Here is a 16,965-nt window from a genome sequence, read left to right on the forward strand (position 1 = left end):
CCTGACGCCTCCAGGAGCTGGCATCAGACTCCACAGATGTAAGGCACACCCTGTACAAGGCTGCCTCCACCTCAGGCAGCCAGCCATCTGCCACTTCCGACCAGCCCTCTATAACCTGAGACGTTCCCATAACCCCTTGGGCTCAATAACTCACCAGGATGGCTCACAGAACTCAGGAAAGCTCTGTACTTGATGATTAGTGTTTTATTATAAAGGACCCACACAAGACAAAGTCGGGTGGACCCTGGACATGGAGCCTCCGTGCCCTTTCCCTGTGGGGTCAGGGAACGTCACCCACCTGGTGCCTTGACTTGTGCACCAACCAGGAAGCTCCCCCAAGCTTCGGTGTCTAGAGTTTTCATCAGGGTTTCATTAAAAGGCATAATTGATTAAATCACCAGCCATAAATGGTTCAGGTTTTTTCAACCATTATGTATCAGAAAGTTGATGTGTTTGAGTTATAGCTCTATCACTGAGAAGATACTAGGTGCTACTTCTACCGGGTTCAGTTTTCTCAACTGTGGAGTCAGGATAATCATTTATGCCTGGGTATGGGTTGTTGTAAGGACCAGATATAATATACAGACTCTATAAATTATATGTAAAACAGTGCATGGTACCCATTCCACCCATCAGTGTCTTTCTTTCCCTCTTAAATATACAAACAAGCTGGAGTTCCTGCTGTGGCATGACGGGATCAGTGGGGTCTCTGCAGCACCAGGACACAGGTTTGATCCCTGGTCCAGCACAGTGGGTTAAAGGATACGGCACTGCTGTAACTGCAGCGTAGGTCACAACTGCAGCTTGGGTCTGATCCCTGGTCCAGGAGCTCCATGAGCCAAAGGGCAGCCAAAAAAGAAAAACAAGTAGCCATTATGTTACCATTAACATGTGATGTCCAGGACTGGGTAGACACTCAAGCCAGGACGTTACTGAGGCAGAACACCAAGGACTGCTCTCACCCTGGGCGGGGGCAGCCTGCTAAGCACTAATGGAACCTCTGATGGGCATCATATTTTTTTTGTTTGTTTTTTTAGGGCAGCACCAGCAGCAAGTTCCCAGGCTAGGGGGTCGAATTAGAGCTATAGCTGCCAGCCTATGCCACAGCAACTTGGGACCTGAGTCTCGCCTGTTACCTATGCCACAGATCACAACATTGCCGGATCCTTTAACCCAGTTATCGAGGCCAGGGATTGACCCCGAGTCCTCATGGGTACTAGTCAGGTTCGTTACCACTGAGCCACGACGGGAACGCCCAGACATCCATTTGTACTCTGATGAAACAGAGCTCCCTACAGGCTCACCCTAAACTGGTTATCGCCATCCTGTCCACAAGTAAATCATGAAAACTGGGCCAGAGTTTTGCTAAGTCACTTACAAAGAAATAGATACGGGTATGTGTGTGTGTGTTGCAGGGTGGGGGGGTGGCGAGAATCTTAAGCTTGATCATCAGGAGAACATATTCTGGTCAGTGTCTACAAAGATGTGTTTTCATCGGATGCATTAGATAAGTTTGAACACGAGCTCCGAGCTTTGAGCAGGTGTCAGAATCTTTCCCCTACTCAGTACCTGTGGAAGGTGGGGCTGGTGCGGCTGCGTTGACAGTGCCCAGGTTGGTCCACCGAGAGGCCAGCCCTGCCCTTGCCATGGCCTTCTGATAGTTATCATAGAGCGTCTTTCCATACTAGGGAGAGAACACAAAAGAAGCAACAGAGTAGTCCATTTATCCCAATTCTGCACTCAAATGCAATCTACAAATTGAGGGAAGAAAAGACTTCGTGACTACTTACTCTTTGTACTCCTTTCCTGAGATTTTTTTTTTTAGTAAAAGTATTTCAATAAAAACCCCACAGATCGTGTTTTCATGTGTTGAGTAATTTTCCAGGTTAGCAAAGTCGGGTCATACTTTGACCTCTCTATTAGAGGAGAGCCTAGCCAAGCAGTGGGATGACTTTATGTAATTCTTCTGTAGATTACATCTGAGTGTCGTGACTACACACTGCCCTTGCAAAGCTCTTCATGAAGAAATCTCTGAGCTGGCTCATGTGAAAGTACACTGGACAGGTCCATGTGTCGCACACTCTCACCCACTTAAAAAAAACCAATGGGCATATAAACGAGGTCATATCTGTGGCAGTGACCTATTAATGGCATTGACTGAGCACAAGTGGATCAATTGTTTCCCAGCAGCACAAGGACTCGACCCAGGTCAGGAAGCCACTAGGGTGAGTCCACAGGCATAGAGAACAGATCTGTGGGTGCCAAGAGGGCGGGGAAGTGAAGGATTGGGGGTTTGGGATCAGCAGATGCAAACTAGTACCTATAGGATGGATAAACAAGGTCCTGCTGTCTAGCACAGGGAACTATAATCAAAATCCTGTGATAAACCAAAATGGAAAAGAAGATGAAAAACAATGTGTATGTGTGTGTGTATATATATATATATATATATATATATATATATATATATATGTCTAACTGAATCACTCTGCTGTACAGCAGAAATTAAAATGACACTGTAAAGCAACTATACTCCCATACAATTAAAAAAAGGGGGGTGAGTCCGAATGCACTCTCACCTTGGCGATCCTGATGCCCATGACCCACTGATTCAGCGTCCTCGCGTCATCACAGCAGAGATACCTGATATACTGGGACTCCTTCTGAATCTGGGGATGCTAGGAAAGAGTCATTTCAAAGACTGTTTATAAACTCTTCACTCGTTAGCTTTTTTTTTTTTTTTTTTTGGTCTTTTTAGGGCTGCACCCACGGCATATGGAGGGTCCCAGGCTAGGAGTCAAATCAGAGCTACAGCTGCCACAGCCACAGCAACACCAGATCCGAGCCGCATCTGCAACCTATACCACAGCTCATGCAACACCGGCTCCTTAACCCACTGCAAGAAGCCAGGGATTGAACCTGCATCCTTATGGATGCTAGTCAGATTTGTTTCCGCTGAGCCATGATGGGAACTCCTGACTAGCACCTTTTAAAAACATTTAAAAAACTCTAACAGGGTATGAGATTTCCTGAGATGGTGGCCAGAATCACTGACAACAATTTTAGGATTTGGAAGAGGGGTACTTTTGTACAGAGGCTAAGTTTAGAAAGAATTTGAGAGATCTGTGACATGATTTATCTTAAGCACTTTTTTTGGCCGTGCCCTCAACATGCAGAAGTTCCCTGGTCAGGGATCGAACCTGCGCCACAAGCAGTAACTCCCTATCAATAGGCACTTTTACTGTATTATCAATAATCATCTTTATTCCTGCTTTCTGGTTGTTTGAAAGCCTTCACATCTATCATGTCTCTGGCCCTGCAAGAAATCTGAGTTGTTTCCCCGTTCATCAGATAAAGGAACTTACCTGAGAGCATTCTTATTATGTCAAGGAATTAATGCTTTGGGGACTCCAGTCTGCTACCAGGAATTCAGGGTCTTGCCCTGTCTTAATTGTCATCTCCTACTCGAGTGGGCCATTTTGGAGATGGATGGCCCCGGGAAGGAATATTTCTGTGTAACCTTAAATGGCAATGAGCTGGGTGCTGCACCAGGGATCATCCAGGTCTTCCAGGAGCTCCCGGGCAAGGAGAGCAGGGATGTGGGCAGGCACGATGGGCAAGGAGAGGTACAGGTCTCTGGTCACACAGAACCCATACACTCCTCTTTCTGAATCTTCTGCCCTTGCCATTTCTTTTTTTCTTTTGTTGGTCGCATCTGCGGCATATGGGAGTTCCCAGGCTAGGGGCTGCATTCTACAGCCACAGTAACAGCCACATCCCAGCTGCCTCTTCGACCTACACAACAGCTTGCATCCTTAACCCACTGAGAGTGTCCAGGAATTGAACCCACACCCTCACAGAGACAACATCAGGTCCTCAACCCACTGAGTCACAATGGGAACTCCTGCAGTGTCTGTTTTATGTCTGTCTCTGACAGACTGTGTCCTCCGTGAAGTTGGGACCATGTCTGTTGTTCACTGCTGAAGACCTCCCAGTGCTCAGCACGTAGCCTGGTGTGTGGTCAGTGTTCCAGTCCAGAGGTGGAAATCATTGTTGGAGGAAATAAACAAGCACAAGGTTTCCTGTCCTGCCAGAATCCTTGGGCCAAATGGTGAGGGTAGGCAACCAAATCTAGGTCCTAAGCTGTGTGCCAGGTGAATTTTCCTGGGTCATTATAATTTTTAGTAAACATTATTATATAAAACAATAACTACCAACTATCGTGAGTGTGTACGTGTGTGTGTGTGCACACGCGTGTGCATGGCCACCTCTTTCTTTGGCCTCCATTTCTCAGAGGCGGCAGATAATCCTGCTGGGAAAAGCATTGTTGGTGGTGGGGCCACAAGGGAGTCGGAAGCCATCTCGGTGGGCAGGGAAGAGGCGAGGCTGTCCAGTTTCTCCTTCAGGGTCCTGCATGGACCTGAGAGTGATTTGCTTTCAGCTGAATCACTGACCTTCAGGGAAATGACCCTTTTCTTTTTTCTTTTTTTTTTTTTTTTTGTCTTTTGTCTTTTTTTTGTTGTTGTTTTGTTGTTGTTGTTGTTGCTATTTCTTGGGCCGCTCCCGCGGCATATGGAGGTTCCCAGGCTAGGGGTTGAATCGGAGCTGTAGCCACCGGCCTAGCCAGAGCCACAGCAACGCGGGATCCGAACCGTGTCTGCAACCTACACCACAGCTCATGGCAACGCCAGATCGTTAACCCACTGAGCAAGGCCAGGGACCGAACCTGCAACCTCATGGTTCCTAGTCGGATTCGTTAACCACTGCGCCACGACGGGAACTCCGAAATGACCCTTTTCAAAGCTGATCTCAAGCAAGGGTGTTCTGCCTTTGAACTTCAGTTTGAATCTGAGAAGCAGCATCTAGACTTATCACCATGCTGATCTTTCTAATGGCCTGGCCAGCAAGAGCGGGGGTAGGGCTGTTTTTGCCTGGCAAGGATAATAAGACCCACAGAGACTCTAAGAGCTTGATGAAAAGTTAGCAGTTTTTGGTTTTTCAAAAGAGAAAACAGGCTCAGAGAGGTCACTGTATATTTTACCCTATGGCCCAGGAGAACCTTGAGGTCTCTTTTCCCATGACCTGGAATTTATGTATTTATATTATACAGTTAGGACAAAATTCCAAACTTTAAAGGTACCACTGAAAAATTCAGAAATTATGAAGAACTGTTCTTTTTGGACAATTGAGGAAAGTGTGTGTTTTTACCTTTATCTCTAACTATACCATTTCCTTTATTTAGGTCCTCTGGCCTTCAGAATTTGATCAGTGTCACTGGACCAATTGGTTCCTATTTAGGTCCTAAAGTTTCCCTCCCACAATGACGCCTCCACATTGGGCTCCTGAATGTTATCTGTAGTTTTCCATTCTGGCCAGAAGGTGGTAGCAAATACTGCCCATTTCCTTACTGGGGTTCAGTGCTTCCTCATTAATTCCGAATGTTAGATTTTATTTTTGGAAATGTTACTCCTCTTTGGATGATTTGCAAATGCTTCCCCAATAATAATCCTTTAAAATTAAGACTATCAATTCAGATAAAGTGGCCCAAGAGCAAAAAAGGATTTGTTACATTGATGGGCAGGTCACACGGATGAGATATACCCTAACCTAAACTGAGGACACAGTCCCTGCATGGGAAATGCCTGCAGCACTTGCATCAACAGGAAAACCCACAAAGCCAAACCAAAGGCTTTGTCTTTTTGCACCAGAAACACAGCTTCCTGACTTCCAACTGCCTTCCTGTTCTCACTGTCGTGTCAGAGAAGCAAAGCATGGGTCTCTCCAGCAACCTGATATTTGTAATTGTTCTTCAAAAGCAGCTATGGGAGTTCCTTTGTGGCAGAGTGGGTTAAGGATCTGGTGTGGTCACTGCAGTGGCATGGGTCACTGCTGTGGTTCAGGTTTGATCCCTGGCCCCAGGAACTTCCACATGCTGCATGTATGGTAAAAAAAAAAAAAAAAGAAAGGAAAAAAAGAAAGCAGCTATTATTTTTCCCCCTCTAGGAATTTAAAAACCTGAGGTTACCTTGGGCTTGGTATATTTGCATGTCTTTGTTTTGCAGTGCATATCATGTCGTGTGAAAGCCGGGTTCCAGGAGCAGGCTGTACATCATCTTGTATTTGTAAGAAAATGCAGAAAGCAACTCTTGGAGTACAGGGATCCACTTAGTACAGTAAATGATTTCTTTCTTTCTTCTTCTTTTTTTTTGGGGGGGGTCTTTTTAGGGCTACACCTGCGGCATATGGAAGTTCCCAGGCCAGGGGTTGAATCAGAGCTGCAGCTGCCGGCCTACACCACAGCCACAACAATTCTAGATCCAGGCCGTGTCTGTGACCCACACCACAGCTCATAGCAAAGACAGATCCTTAACCCACTGAGCAAGGCCAGGGATCAAATCTGCATCCTCACAGATACTGGTGGGGTTCATTACCACTGAGCCACCATGGGAACTCCGGTACATGATTTTTAAAGTATGTTCTTTATCCAAATAGAGTACAATGTGGTCCTTCCCTTAACATAACGGCTGTTGAGCACACAGGAGAGGCAAGCACTCTGGACCTTGAGTTCCACCAACAGCTTCTTCTATGAGGAGATCGATGTACAGACCTTGGTTCATTCTCTCCAATGTGAGTAGGGTGCGTCACCGAATTCCTTACCTCTTGCAGGTACTAGGGTTGTATACAGGAGAATTAGCGTCACATGACCTTGAAGGTCTCTTGTGATCCTCAGATTTTATGACTCTAAGACGACCTGCCTAGTGGGTCCGAGGCTCCCTTCTGCCCTGTAGTTAGGGCAGGAATCCTCCAAGTTCCCAGGACATCATACAGCAGTCCCTATGCTTGTCCTCTTGTCATGTCTTGGGACCTTAACAAGGGGTTTACTCCCTTGAGCCTCCTGCTGAAAAAAGACTTGCAAAGGGGCATAGGGAAAAATGGTGGCTCTATGCCATTGGCCAAATTCTTTCACCATTGCTGTGGTTGCTCCTGACCACAGAAAGAGGGAAGTTCCTGTAGGACATACTGTGCTGTACACAGAGGTCGGGGCAACTGCCGACTGTTACTGTTCAAAGGGATCTTATAGGTCCTCTGAGTTTACACACGGGAAACCAGAGAGGTCAAACCATTTATCCAAGGCCAAAGGCAGTGGCAGAACCGTAACAAGAATCCAGGGGCTCTGCATTCAACAGATACCGCTGGGTGCTCAGCAATATACCAGTCCCTCGGTGGAGAGAGGTGAGGAAGAAAGCCTCACTTTGGACTTAGGGAACAGTGGCTGGATGGCGCTGGAGGAGATAAATGGCAACAAACGTAAGATCATTCTATGACATGGTCAAGTTCACAGTGAACGTCTGAAAACACAGAAAGCCTCTTTGGAGGAGCCACATTATAACATATTTGAGGAATGTACAGAAATTCTGTATGGCCAAGACCTGGGAGCCATGGAAAGGAGAGGCAGCAAAGAAGCTGCAGAGGAGCCAGGGTCAAGGACCTTGTGTCCAAACAGCATCTGGACACTGTCCCCTCGGCAGTGAGGCCATCAGACGTTTAGAACAGCAGGTAGTCCAGGCAGCAGAGCAGCTGTGTGGAAGGGGGCCATGGAGGGAGGAGGAAGGACAGGCCAAGAGAGGGCTGGATGACAGACGTCGCTAATGAAAACCAGAAGAACTTGAGGATGGATTGGACCAGAGAGGGAAGAACAGGGGCTTCAAGGACGATTTCTGTATTTATAGTTTGGACAAGGAGGTGGGTACTACGGTTTTCAATGCATCCTCTCCAAAGATGCGCTGAAGTCCTAATGCCTGGGACTTTGAAGGTGACCTTATTTGGAAAGAGGATTGTTGCAGATGTAGTCAAGTTAGGGTGAGGTCACACCAATTTTTTGGGGGGGGGGCTGCACTGGTAGCATTTGGAAGTTCCCAGGCTAGGGGCGGAACTGGAGCTACAGCTGCCGGTCTACGCCACAGTCACAGCAACATGGGATCCGAGGCTTGTCTGTGACCTACACCACAGCTCACCACAATGCGAGATCCTTAACCCTCTGAGCAAGGCCAGGGATTGAACCCCCATCCTCAGGGATACCCACTGAGCCACAACAGGAACTCCAGGGAGAGGTCATACTTGACCAAAGTGGTCCCTAATCCCAGTGGACTGGTGTCCTTGTAAGAAGAGGAGAAGGAACACAGACACAAAGAGAAGATTGCCATGTGATGGTGGAGGCAGAGATTGGAGGTGCAGCTGTGAGCTGAGCAGCGCTGAGGACTGTTAGAAACTGCCAGAAGCTAGGAGAGAGGCAGATTCTCCCTCAGAGCCCTCCAGAAGGAAGCAACGCTGCCGACACTTGGGTTTTGAACCTCTGGCTTCCTGAAACATGAGGGAATAAATTTCTGTTGTTTGAAGCCACCCAGTTGGTGGTACTTGGTTACAATAGCCTTCTGAAACTGCTGCAGTGGGCGATGGCTGTTCATCTTGAGAGAGACTACAGAATGAAGGGAGAGAGGGTTGAAACCACCATCGGACAGGTTAGGGACCAGGAAAGAAGGTGAGAATCTTCTTTCTAACAGGCTGGGAGTTAGCAGCACACAGACACTCTCTGGAGCTGTGGCTGCGAATGTGATCTCTCAGAGAGAGCAGGAGTCTGCTGAGAACCAATACAGGTCCCTGGGTGGGAGGAGGAGGAGCCGCAGAAATGGAGCAGGAGCAGATGGACAGAGAGGGGTCCGGGCTGAAGATTCAAAGATAAGAATGTTTTCACCAATGCAAACGATGCCAAGAGGACCAGAAGCCCCGGGGACTGGAAAAAGCACTGTAACAGTTTCAGCAGAGGTGGGGGGAGGAGCCTGGGGGCGGGTGAGCTGCACAAAGCCGGAGGTCTTTGTTTTGTTCACGGGGCGGCAGCCCTAGAAGTACTTTTGAATGAAGGCGCTACGGAGACAGAATGGACGTGGAGGACACGCGTGGAGGACGTACTGCCTTTTCAATTCGTCTGAGAGGGAAGGCAGAGGCCGGCGTGTTGCCTGAAGGGGTGGGGAGAGCCCACCCAGGGAAGTGGCCAGGAGCAACCGAACCAAGGGATGTGTGAATGTGTTTGTGGCTCAAGAAGAATCCTCTGGAGAGAGGCTGATGGTGGAGAAGCAGAGGGAGTCACCAGGGGTGTGATCCTGGTGGGGCAGTGCGGAGGCGGGGCCTCTTCCTCAGACAGAGAGTGGGAAGGACTGCTACTGGGTTAGGTGAGCTTAGAGTCATCAAGGGCAACTCCATCCTGTCCTCTCCTGTCTTCGTTAAGTAGAAGGCCAGGTGTGCTGAGTGAGGGGTCAGCCGATGAGAGACCCTCTGAGAAGAAGGTAGAAGACGTCTGGGAATGCAGTAGAAGGTTGAGCTGAACGGAAGTCGGGGAAGAGTGGCAAAAATCTCCTGTGAATGCAGGAGCCAGAGCTGGTCCGCATAAAGCGGACTCAAGAACCAGAAATGAATGACTTAGCGGGACAGGATGAGCCCCGGATGGGAACCTCTCTGGAGAGCACTAGAAGAAAGGTCAAGTCCGCAGAACCCTGACCCTAAATCTCAGTTCTAAAAAAACGTAAGACAGAAAGGGAACGGAGTTTGTTTGCAAGAGAACACACTTTACGTAACTAATAAGCATGAGTAACCTTGGCCAAGGTCAGGAAGCTTTATGAGTTTCTGTTTCCACATCGATAACATAGAGATGAAAATACCTCCATTGGAGGGTTACTGAAAAGATTAAATGAAATACAGTCATCCCTAGGGATCCGCCAAGGACTGGTTCCAGGACCCCTGTGGATACCAAAATCCCTTATACAAAATGGTGTAGGATTTCCACATAACCTACACATAGCCTCTTGCAGACTTTAAATCATCTCTAGGTTACTTATAATACCTAATACAACGTAAATGATATATGTAAACAGTTGCCAGCAAGTTCAAATTTTGCTTTTTTCAGAACTTCCTGGAATCCACCCCTCCCACCCCCACCCCCGCCAATACTTTATTTTTATTTTTTATGCCCCCGTACTTTCTATATGAGGTTGGCTGAATCCACATCTCTTAATGTACTTCTCCATAGTCCTGAATTCCTTTTGCAACATACATACAAATTCTTTGAGTTCTGTAAATCTGCTCACCCTCATGAGATATTTGCATATCAAGAGGTTTGTGGGTTTGTTTGTTTTTGTGCTTTTTTTACCCTATAGTGGACAGAAAGGGAAATAAGTGACCAAAAAGTTCATAAACAAATTAGGTTCTCCAAGAGGTGACAGACCCTTTTACTCAGCAAATGAATAAACATTCCTAATATTTTGGGAAGGAACTGAGAAGCAAGCCTAAGAGCAAAATGAGCAGGGTAACTAACTGCCCATAAGGAAACTGGCTTAAGGACAGAACTGACCGTCCTTCTGAGAAAAGGGAAATTCAAGTTCTGCTTGGGTTGTTCTAGATTCTTGTCTGTTCTCAGATCATCAGGCCTGTTTCTTTCTCCACCTCTGAGCCCTCTCCCCTGTCGAGGAGGCCCTCAACCCTCTGCTGCAGGCCTTGGATACGCAGACGTTCTGGTCCACTACCCTGGGTCTCAGCATCGCCATTCTTTTTTTTTTTTTTTTTTTTTTTTTTGTCTTTTTGCCATTTCTTGGGCCGCTCCTGCGGCATATGGAGGTTCCCACGCTAGGGGTCGAATCAGAGCTGTAGCCACCGGCCTATGCCAGGGCCACAGCAACGCGGGATCCGAGCCGCGTCTGCAACCTACACCACAGCTCACGGCAACACCGGATCATTAACCCACTGAGCAAGGGCAGGGACCGAACCCGCAACCTCGTGGTTCCTAGTCGGATTCGTTAACCACTGCGCCACGACGGGAACTCCTCAGCATCGCCATTCTTGGTCCAGTCCAGGATGACCTGAGTCCCGAGTCACAGAGTTCAACCCATGATTTGGGGATCTAGTTCCAAACCTGCAAGTCCCCACCAGAAATCAGGCTCCCACCCTGCTCACTGGGTCTAAATTCTCAGCCTGTGAACCTCTAGTTCGGGGGTCTCTTCTTTCTCTTGCTGGAAATCCCTGCTCTGGCTTCCGGACCCTTGCCATAGGTTTGGACCCTTACTCCCTTCTGACAGCTTTCTTTCTTCTTTTTTTTTTTTTAATAGGGCTGCACCTGTGGCATATGGAAGTTCCCAGGCTAGGGGTCCAATGAGAGCTGCAGCTGCCGGCCTACACCACAGCCTCAGTAACGCATGATCCAAGCCCCGTCTGCGACCTATACCAAGGCTCACAGCAATGCCCGATCTTTAACCCACTGAGTGAGGCCAGGGATTGAACCAAGTCCTCATGGATACTGGTTGGGTTCTTAACCTGCTGAGCCACAATGGGAACTCCTGACAGCTTTCATTTGAAGGTATTTCATCACCAGCTGATAAGCCCCAACTGTTGACGCTTACAGTTAGGACACATTCTAATCCTCTGAGGGCAAAACTTGACTGTGCTTAGGAAAAACTAAGATTTCTGGGCCCCATCCTTAAACGTTTCAATTCAATGGGTCAGGGCCCTGGAATGTGTATTTCTAACCAGCCACCCACGACCCTGTACTGACCAGCATTTCAGAACTTCTCTCCAAAGCCTTCTCCCTATCTAAGAGATGCGGGCAGGGCTGCAGAGATGCAGTGCATGAGAATACCTCCGTGCAAAGGAGGACCTCCGTTTTGGTAATTTCCCAGGTCTTAGGATTGCGAACAAAGGCCATGGGGGCAGACAGAAAACAGTGTAGACACAGTTCAAGGGGGGGCTGGTGGTTGGGGCTGGGTGAGGCAGAGAAAAGAGTCTGTATCCTAGCAAACAGTGTCCGAGAGAATGGCCTCTGGGCCCCCTAACACCCGCCAACCCCCAACCCTCCAGTCCTGCCCTGGCTTCTCATCCTGACTCACACTTCCTGGCCGGGAGTCTCTCTGCCCAGATTCTACATCTACAAATGAGGGAGAATTGTGGCTCTTATAAGGTTGATAAAGGGATTAAACGCGTTAATACACGAAAAGTGCTTAAATCACTGCAATATAGATGTAATGCATGTGTTCGTCATTGTTCTCATAATCCTTTCTATGCCAGGAACAGACAAGGGGATGCAGGAACCTGAAACAGGCAGCATATTCTTCTTCCTTCTGACTCAAACAGGCCCCAACCCCAGGGCTTTTGCATTTACTGTTCTGGGTCCTGGCATGCTCTTTCCCCAGGTAAATTTGCTCCCTCCCTCCACTCACATCTTTTGTCAGATGTCGCTGCCTCAGAGCCTTTCCCTGAGCATCATCCAAAGAGGCCCTGGTGCGGTTCTGGCATCTACCCTGCCTCACAGTTATCCACAGCCTTATCATTACCTGGCATCACATTCCTTCATTCCTTTTTTTTTTAACAGCCGCACCTGCAGCATATGGAAGTTCCCAGGCTAGAGTCTGAATCCAATTGCAGCTGCTACCTCTGCTGCATGTGTGGTGAGATGGAATCCTTTAAGCCACTGCCCCAGACTGGGGATCAAACCCATGCCTCCACAGCGACCAGAGCCACTGCAGTCAGATTCTTAACCCACTGTGCCACAGTGGGAACTCCTACATAATTTTTTTACCGTTGTCATTTCTTTCCCTCTGAACATAAACTCCACAAGGACAGGAATTAGTGTATACTTGGTTCACTTCTGTATTCAAGCACCTGGGACAGTTCCTAACAAATAGCCAGCATTCAAGAGACATTGAATCAAGTCAGTTGAATGTGAGGGCTAAATCCCCTCACAGCCCCTATCCTGGGGCTACTGTTTGTCTAGGACAGGGTTTCTCAATGGCAGCACTGCGGACATTTTTGGGCAGATGAACCTTTGCTGTGGCGGTTGCTCTGTGCACGGGAGGATACTGAGCAATACCCCTGGCCTCTATCCACTAGATTCAAGTACTAACAGCCCCCCAACCCCAAGTTATGACAATCAAAAATGAATCCAGGAGTTCCCATTGTGGCTCAGAAGGTTAAGAACCTGACACAGTGTCCATGAGGATGCGGGTTCAATTCCTGGCCTCACTCAGTAGGTTGAGGATCGGCAATGCTGCAAGCTGTGGCATAGGTCGAAGATGTGGCTTGGATCCGGTGTCACCATGCTTGTGATGTAGGTCTCAGCTGCAGCGGCAATGCGACCTCATGGCCCGAAAACTTTCATAACGCAGGTGCAGTCGCAAAAAGACAAAACAAAAAATGTCTCGAGACATTACCAAATGTGCCTGGGTGGCAAAATACCCTGGTTGAGCACTGCTGGGGGAGTGTCAGGCTGAATGAGCTAGTACAATGCTATTATTATTATTATTATTGATGTAAGTAGATGTTCAGCGATGGAAAAAGGACTATGAATGTCTCAATGAAAACCATACATTATCCTGAGTCTTCCATGAAGCCAGTCATTTCCACCATGGTTATTTGATAATTACAGTAACTAGTACCTAACAGGTCACTATGTAGGGACGGACCACTTAGGGGTCAAAATTATTAAATAAGATTACTTGAGCCCAATTATTATATCTGACCAAGAAAACACATCACAAAAATAGACTGTAGACCTCAGTCCAGAGCTCTGTAGACTTATTACATGTGTGGTTATAAGAAAAACCCATCAACTGATCTGAGTGAGAGGAAATTCTAATTTTTAAAAAACAGTAACAGGAGTTTCTGTCGTGGCACAGTGGAAATGAATTCGACTAGGACCATGAGGTTGTGGGTTTGATCCCTGGCCTTGCTCAGTGGGTTAAGGATGTGGCATTGCCATGAGCTGTGGTATGGGTTGCAGACGCAGCTTGGATCCTGCGTTGCTGTGGTGTGGTGTATGCTGGCAACGGTGGCTCTGATTCGACCCCTAGCCTGGGAACCTCCATATGCCACGGGTGCGGCCCTAAAAAGAAAGAAAAAAAAAAACAGTAAAAATTCTGTCTCTATAAATTATTTCTTAGTGACTTCTGAGGGTTGCATGAAGCACATCTCCTGTGCCTTTTGTTTTTCATTGAGAAGACTCATTTTTTCTCAAACGGATAGAAATAAAGAACAGCTTAGTGGTGGCCAGAGGTGGGGGATAAGGAGGGGATGGGAGTGGGAAGGAGGTGGGTGTGGGACCAGTATCAATATCCTGGTTGTGATATGTACCTTGGTTCTGCAGATGAAGAAGAAACTGGATCAGTGGCACATAAGACCTCTTTGCAGTAATTCCTTCAGTTGCACGTACAGTTGCACGTACAATTCTCAGAGAGGAAAGAAAAGGCATTTCCTTCAAACTGCTATACTTTTTTGGGGCCCCGCTCCTGGCATGTGGATGTTCCTGGGCCACGGATTGAACCCACACCAGAGCAGCGACTCGAGCTGCTGCAGTGACAACACAGATCTTAACCTGCTGTGGTGCAAGGGAACGCCCAAACTTCTGCATTTTAAAATGACAAATGAGAGCAGTAGAAGGGGATGGCCAGGCTGCCTGTGCTCCAAGGGGGTTTTGGGAATGGTTGGGTCTAGGAGATCCCCAACTCCTGGAGTAACAGGTGTGTGACAATGGCACATGACTGTGGGCACCTCTGAAAGGATAGTGTGATCAGCGCCAATGACGTGGTCCTTGACAAGGAATACATTTTCTGTGAATGCAAATGTTAAGTGTTGTCTGTCATTTGCAGAAATGATATAAACCTATAGTACAGACTGACCCACTTCCTTGGGGGAGGTGACAGCTTTGCCAGGAGTACATCTGCACACCTGGAGTCCAACTGGGAGCATTTCCAGAAACATGATTATGGGGTCTTCCTGGAGGGGTGGTGCTAGTGATTGACCTACAGGAACCTGGTCTCATTTTAACACCTGCTCCCCTGACTGCCATCCCAGATGGAAACTGAGGAGCCCTGACTCCCTCATCGAGAAGAAGTTCTGGGGGAATTTCTGGGAGGGGCAATATCAGGGGAGGCAATTAAGAGGTACAAACTATGAGGTATGAAATAAGCTGCAGGGATATATTATACAACACGGTAAGGGAGCCAATATTTTACCATAACTATAAATGGAGTATAAACTTTAAAAATTGTGAATCACTGTATTGTACATCTGTAATTGCAAAACATTGTAGAGCAATGATAATTCCATTAAAAAATAACTTAAAAGCAGAGTTCCTGTCATGGCGCAGTGGAAATGAATCTGACTAGGAACCATGAGGTTGTGTGTTGATCCCTGGCCCTGCTCAGTGGGTTAAGGATCTGGCGTTTCTGTGAGCTGTGGTGTAGGTCGCAGATGCCGCTCGGTTGCCGTGTTGCTGTGGCTGTGGTGTAGGCCGGCAGCTGTAGCTCCAATTCAACCCTTAGCCTGGGAACCTCCATATGCCGTGGGTGCGACCCTAAAAGGCAAAACAAATAAACAAATCCCTTAAAAACATTAAGTATATTTGTAGAAAAAAAAGAGATTCTGCATACAGCCTTGCGTCTGGGCTGAATGGAATGAGATAATCCATGTTCTCTGGTGTAGGGCCATGATGGGAAATGAATTTATGGTGCTGGAGGCAATGGCATGGCCAGAATAGCAGCATAAATAGCTGCACACAGGAGTCAGTTGTTCCCTTTGGCAGATAAAAGTTACCTCTGCCCAGCCTTCCAAATATGGTGCTAATCTGAACCTTATCAGACACGTGATTACACACACTGCCTTTCCATAATATACACCTTAATAAAGTTTTAAGGCCCAGTGATGCTATTTTCAGAAGACTTTTTCCCCCTATTTTTGGTATGTTCTTTATTTTTCTAGACAATCTTGTCACCTTTCTAATTTCTAAAAATATCTTACAACGGAGCAGGCATCTGATACAGAAAGAACTGAAAAGTGATTGTTTTGTCCATAAAATTATAAATAGAATTTGTTCAAAATGCAGAGCTTCCATTTTCAGAAAGTAAGGAAGAAATTCAGATAGATTTGACTTGAAAGTTTTAGATTCAGATTAACAGGCTTTGGAGGAAATGATCTGAACTGGTAGAAATGTTTGCCTCTTTCCTATTTTGCTTTAAAATAAAAAGCTTATGATATACTTGTAGTAAACTCTATAAAATTTTAACTTTTTTTTTCTTTTTTGGCCACCCTGCAGCGTATGGAGTTCCAGGGTGAGGCATCATATCTTAGCTGCAGTTGTGACCAACATCACAGCTTCGGCAATGCTGGATCCTTTAACCCACTGTGCCAGGACAGGGATAGAAACTGCACCCTGGCTCTGCAGAGATGCCTCAGTCCTTTTGTGGCACAGCAATAACTCCAACATTTTTTTTTTCTTCAAAGGAAACATGGACTCAAATTGCTTACAGATCTAAAGAAAGGACTTCTTATAACCTACCTTTAAAACAAAGCAGTAGTCAGTGGGTGCTTTGTATTTCATTTTACACTGAATCCCATAGTAAATATTGACGTTTTCAAACTGTATAAAACATGCCAGATCCCGAGATGTCTGAAAGAGAAGGAAAAAAATAACCTGAACCTCGTTGACAGGTAATATTTTTTCAAGGTTTTGTTTATTTGTTTGTTTTTATTTTATTTTTTTTTTAGGGCTGTACCTAAGGCATATGGAGGTTCCCAGGCTAGGGGTCGAATCGGAGCTGTAGCTGCTGGCCTATGCCACAGCCACAGCAACACAGGATCCGAGCCGCATCTGCGACCTACACCACAGCTCACGGCAATGCTGGATCCTTAACCCTCCAAGTTTGTTTTTGATAGCATGACAAAGGATTACATTTCAGCAGGATAACACAGAATTTCAGGTCATTTATTTAAGCATGTTTAGTTTTCTAAAAGCCAAGCCTACATTTTAAGAAGTGAAAGGGTACATGCAAGGCAAAAGAGTGTGTCCCAGGCCAAAAATGGATCGAAAGATTATACTGCTGTTCCAGCACTTGCACGTGGACTCCCAAAGCCGACTCGTTGACCTTGACCTTG

General features: G+C 46.8%; 1 protein-coding gene across 2 annotated transcripts in view; it reads right to left on the reverse strand.

Moving 5' to 3' along the window:
* Positions 1-16,965, reverse strand: part of APBB1IP (amyloid beta precursor protein binding family B member 1 interacting protein) — a 115,300-nt gene that overhangs the window by 9,988 nt on the left and 88,347 nt on the right. Inside the window, exons 10-12 of one of the 2 annotated variants that reach the window (XM_003130751.7) lie at positions 16,370-16,480; positions 2,580-2,678; positions 1,570-1,684 (exon numbers count right to left, since the gene is read on the reverse strand). In XM_003130751.7, the coding sequence (XP_003130799.4) occupies positions 1,570-1,684; positions 2,580-2,678; positions 16,370-16,480 (325 nt within the window). Of the gene's footprint in view, positions 1-1,569; positions 1,685-2,579; positions 2,679-11,124; positions 11,303-13,060; positions 16,481-16,965 lie in introns of those variants that run through there. The other variant, XR_014818010.1, reaches the window with a different exon arrangement.

This window comes from Sus scrofa, chromosome 10 (genome assembly GCF_054392235.1).
Source record: "Sus scrofa isolate SSC_HxYL_T2T_F1_AM1 chromosome 10, Sscrofa_HxYL_maternal_Yorkshire_Landrace_v2.0, whole genome shotgun sequence".
Lineage (NCBI taxonomy): Eukaryota > Metazoa > Chordata > Mammalia > Artiodactyla > Suidae > Sus > Sus scrofa.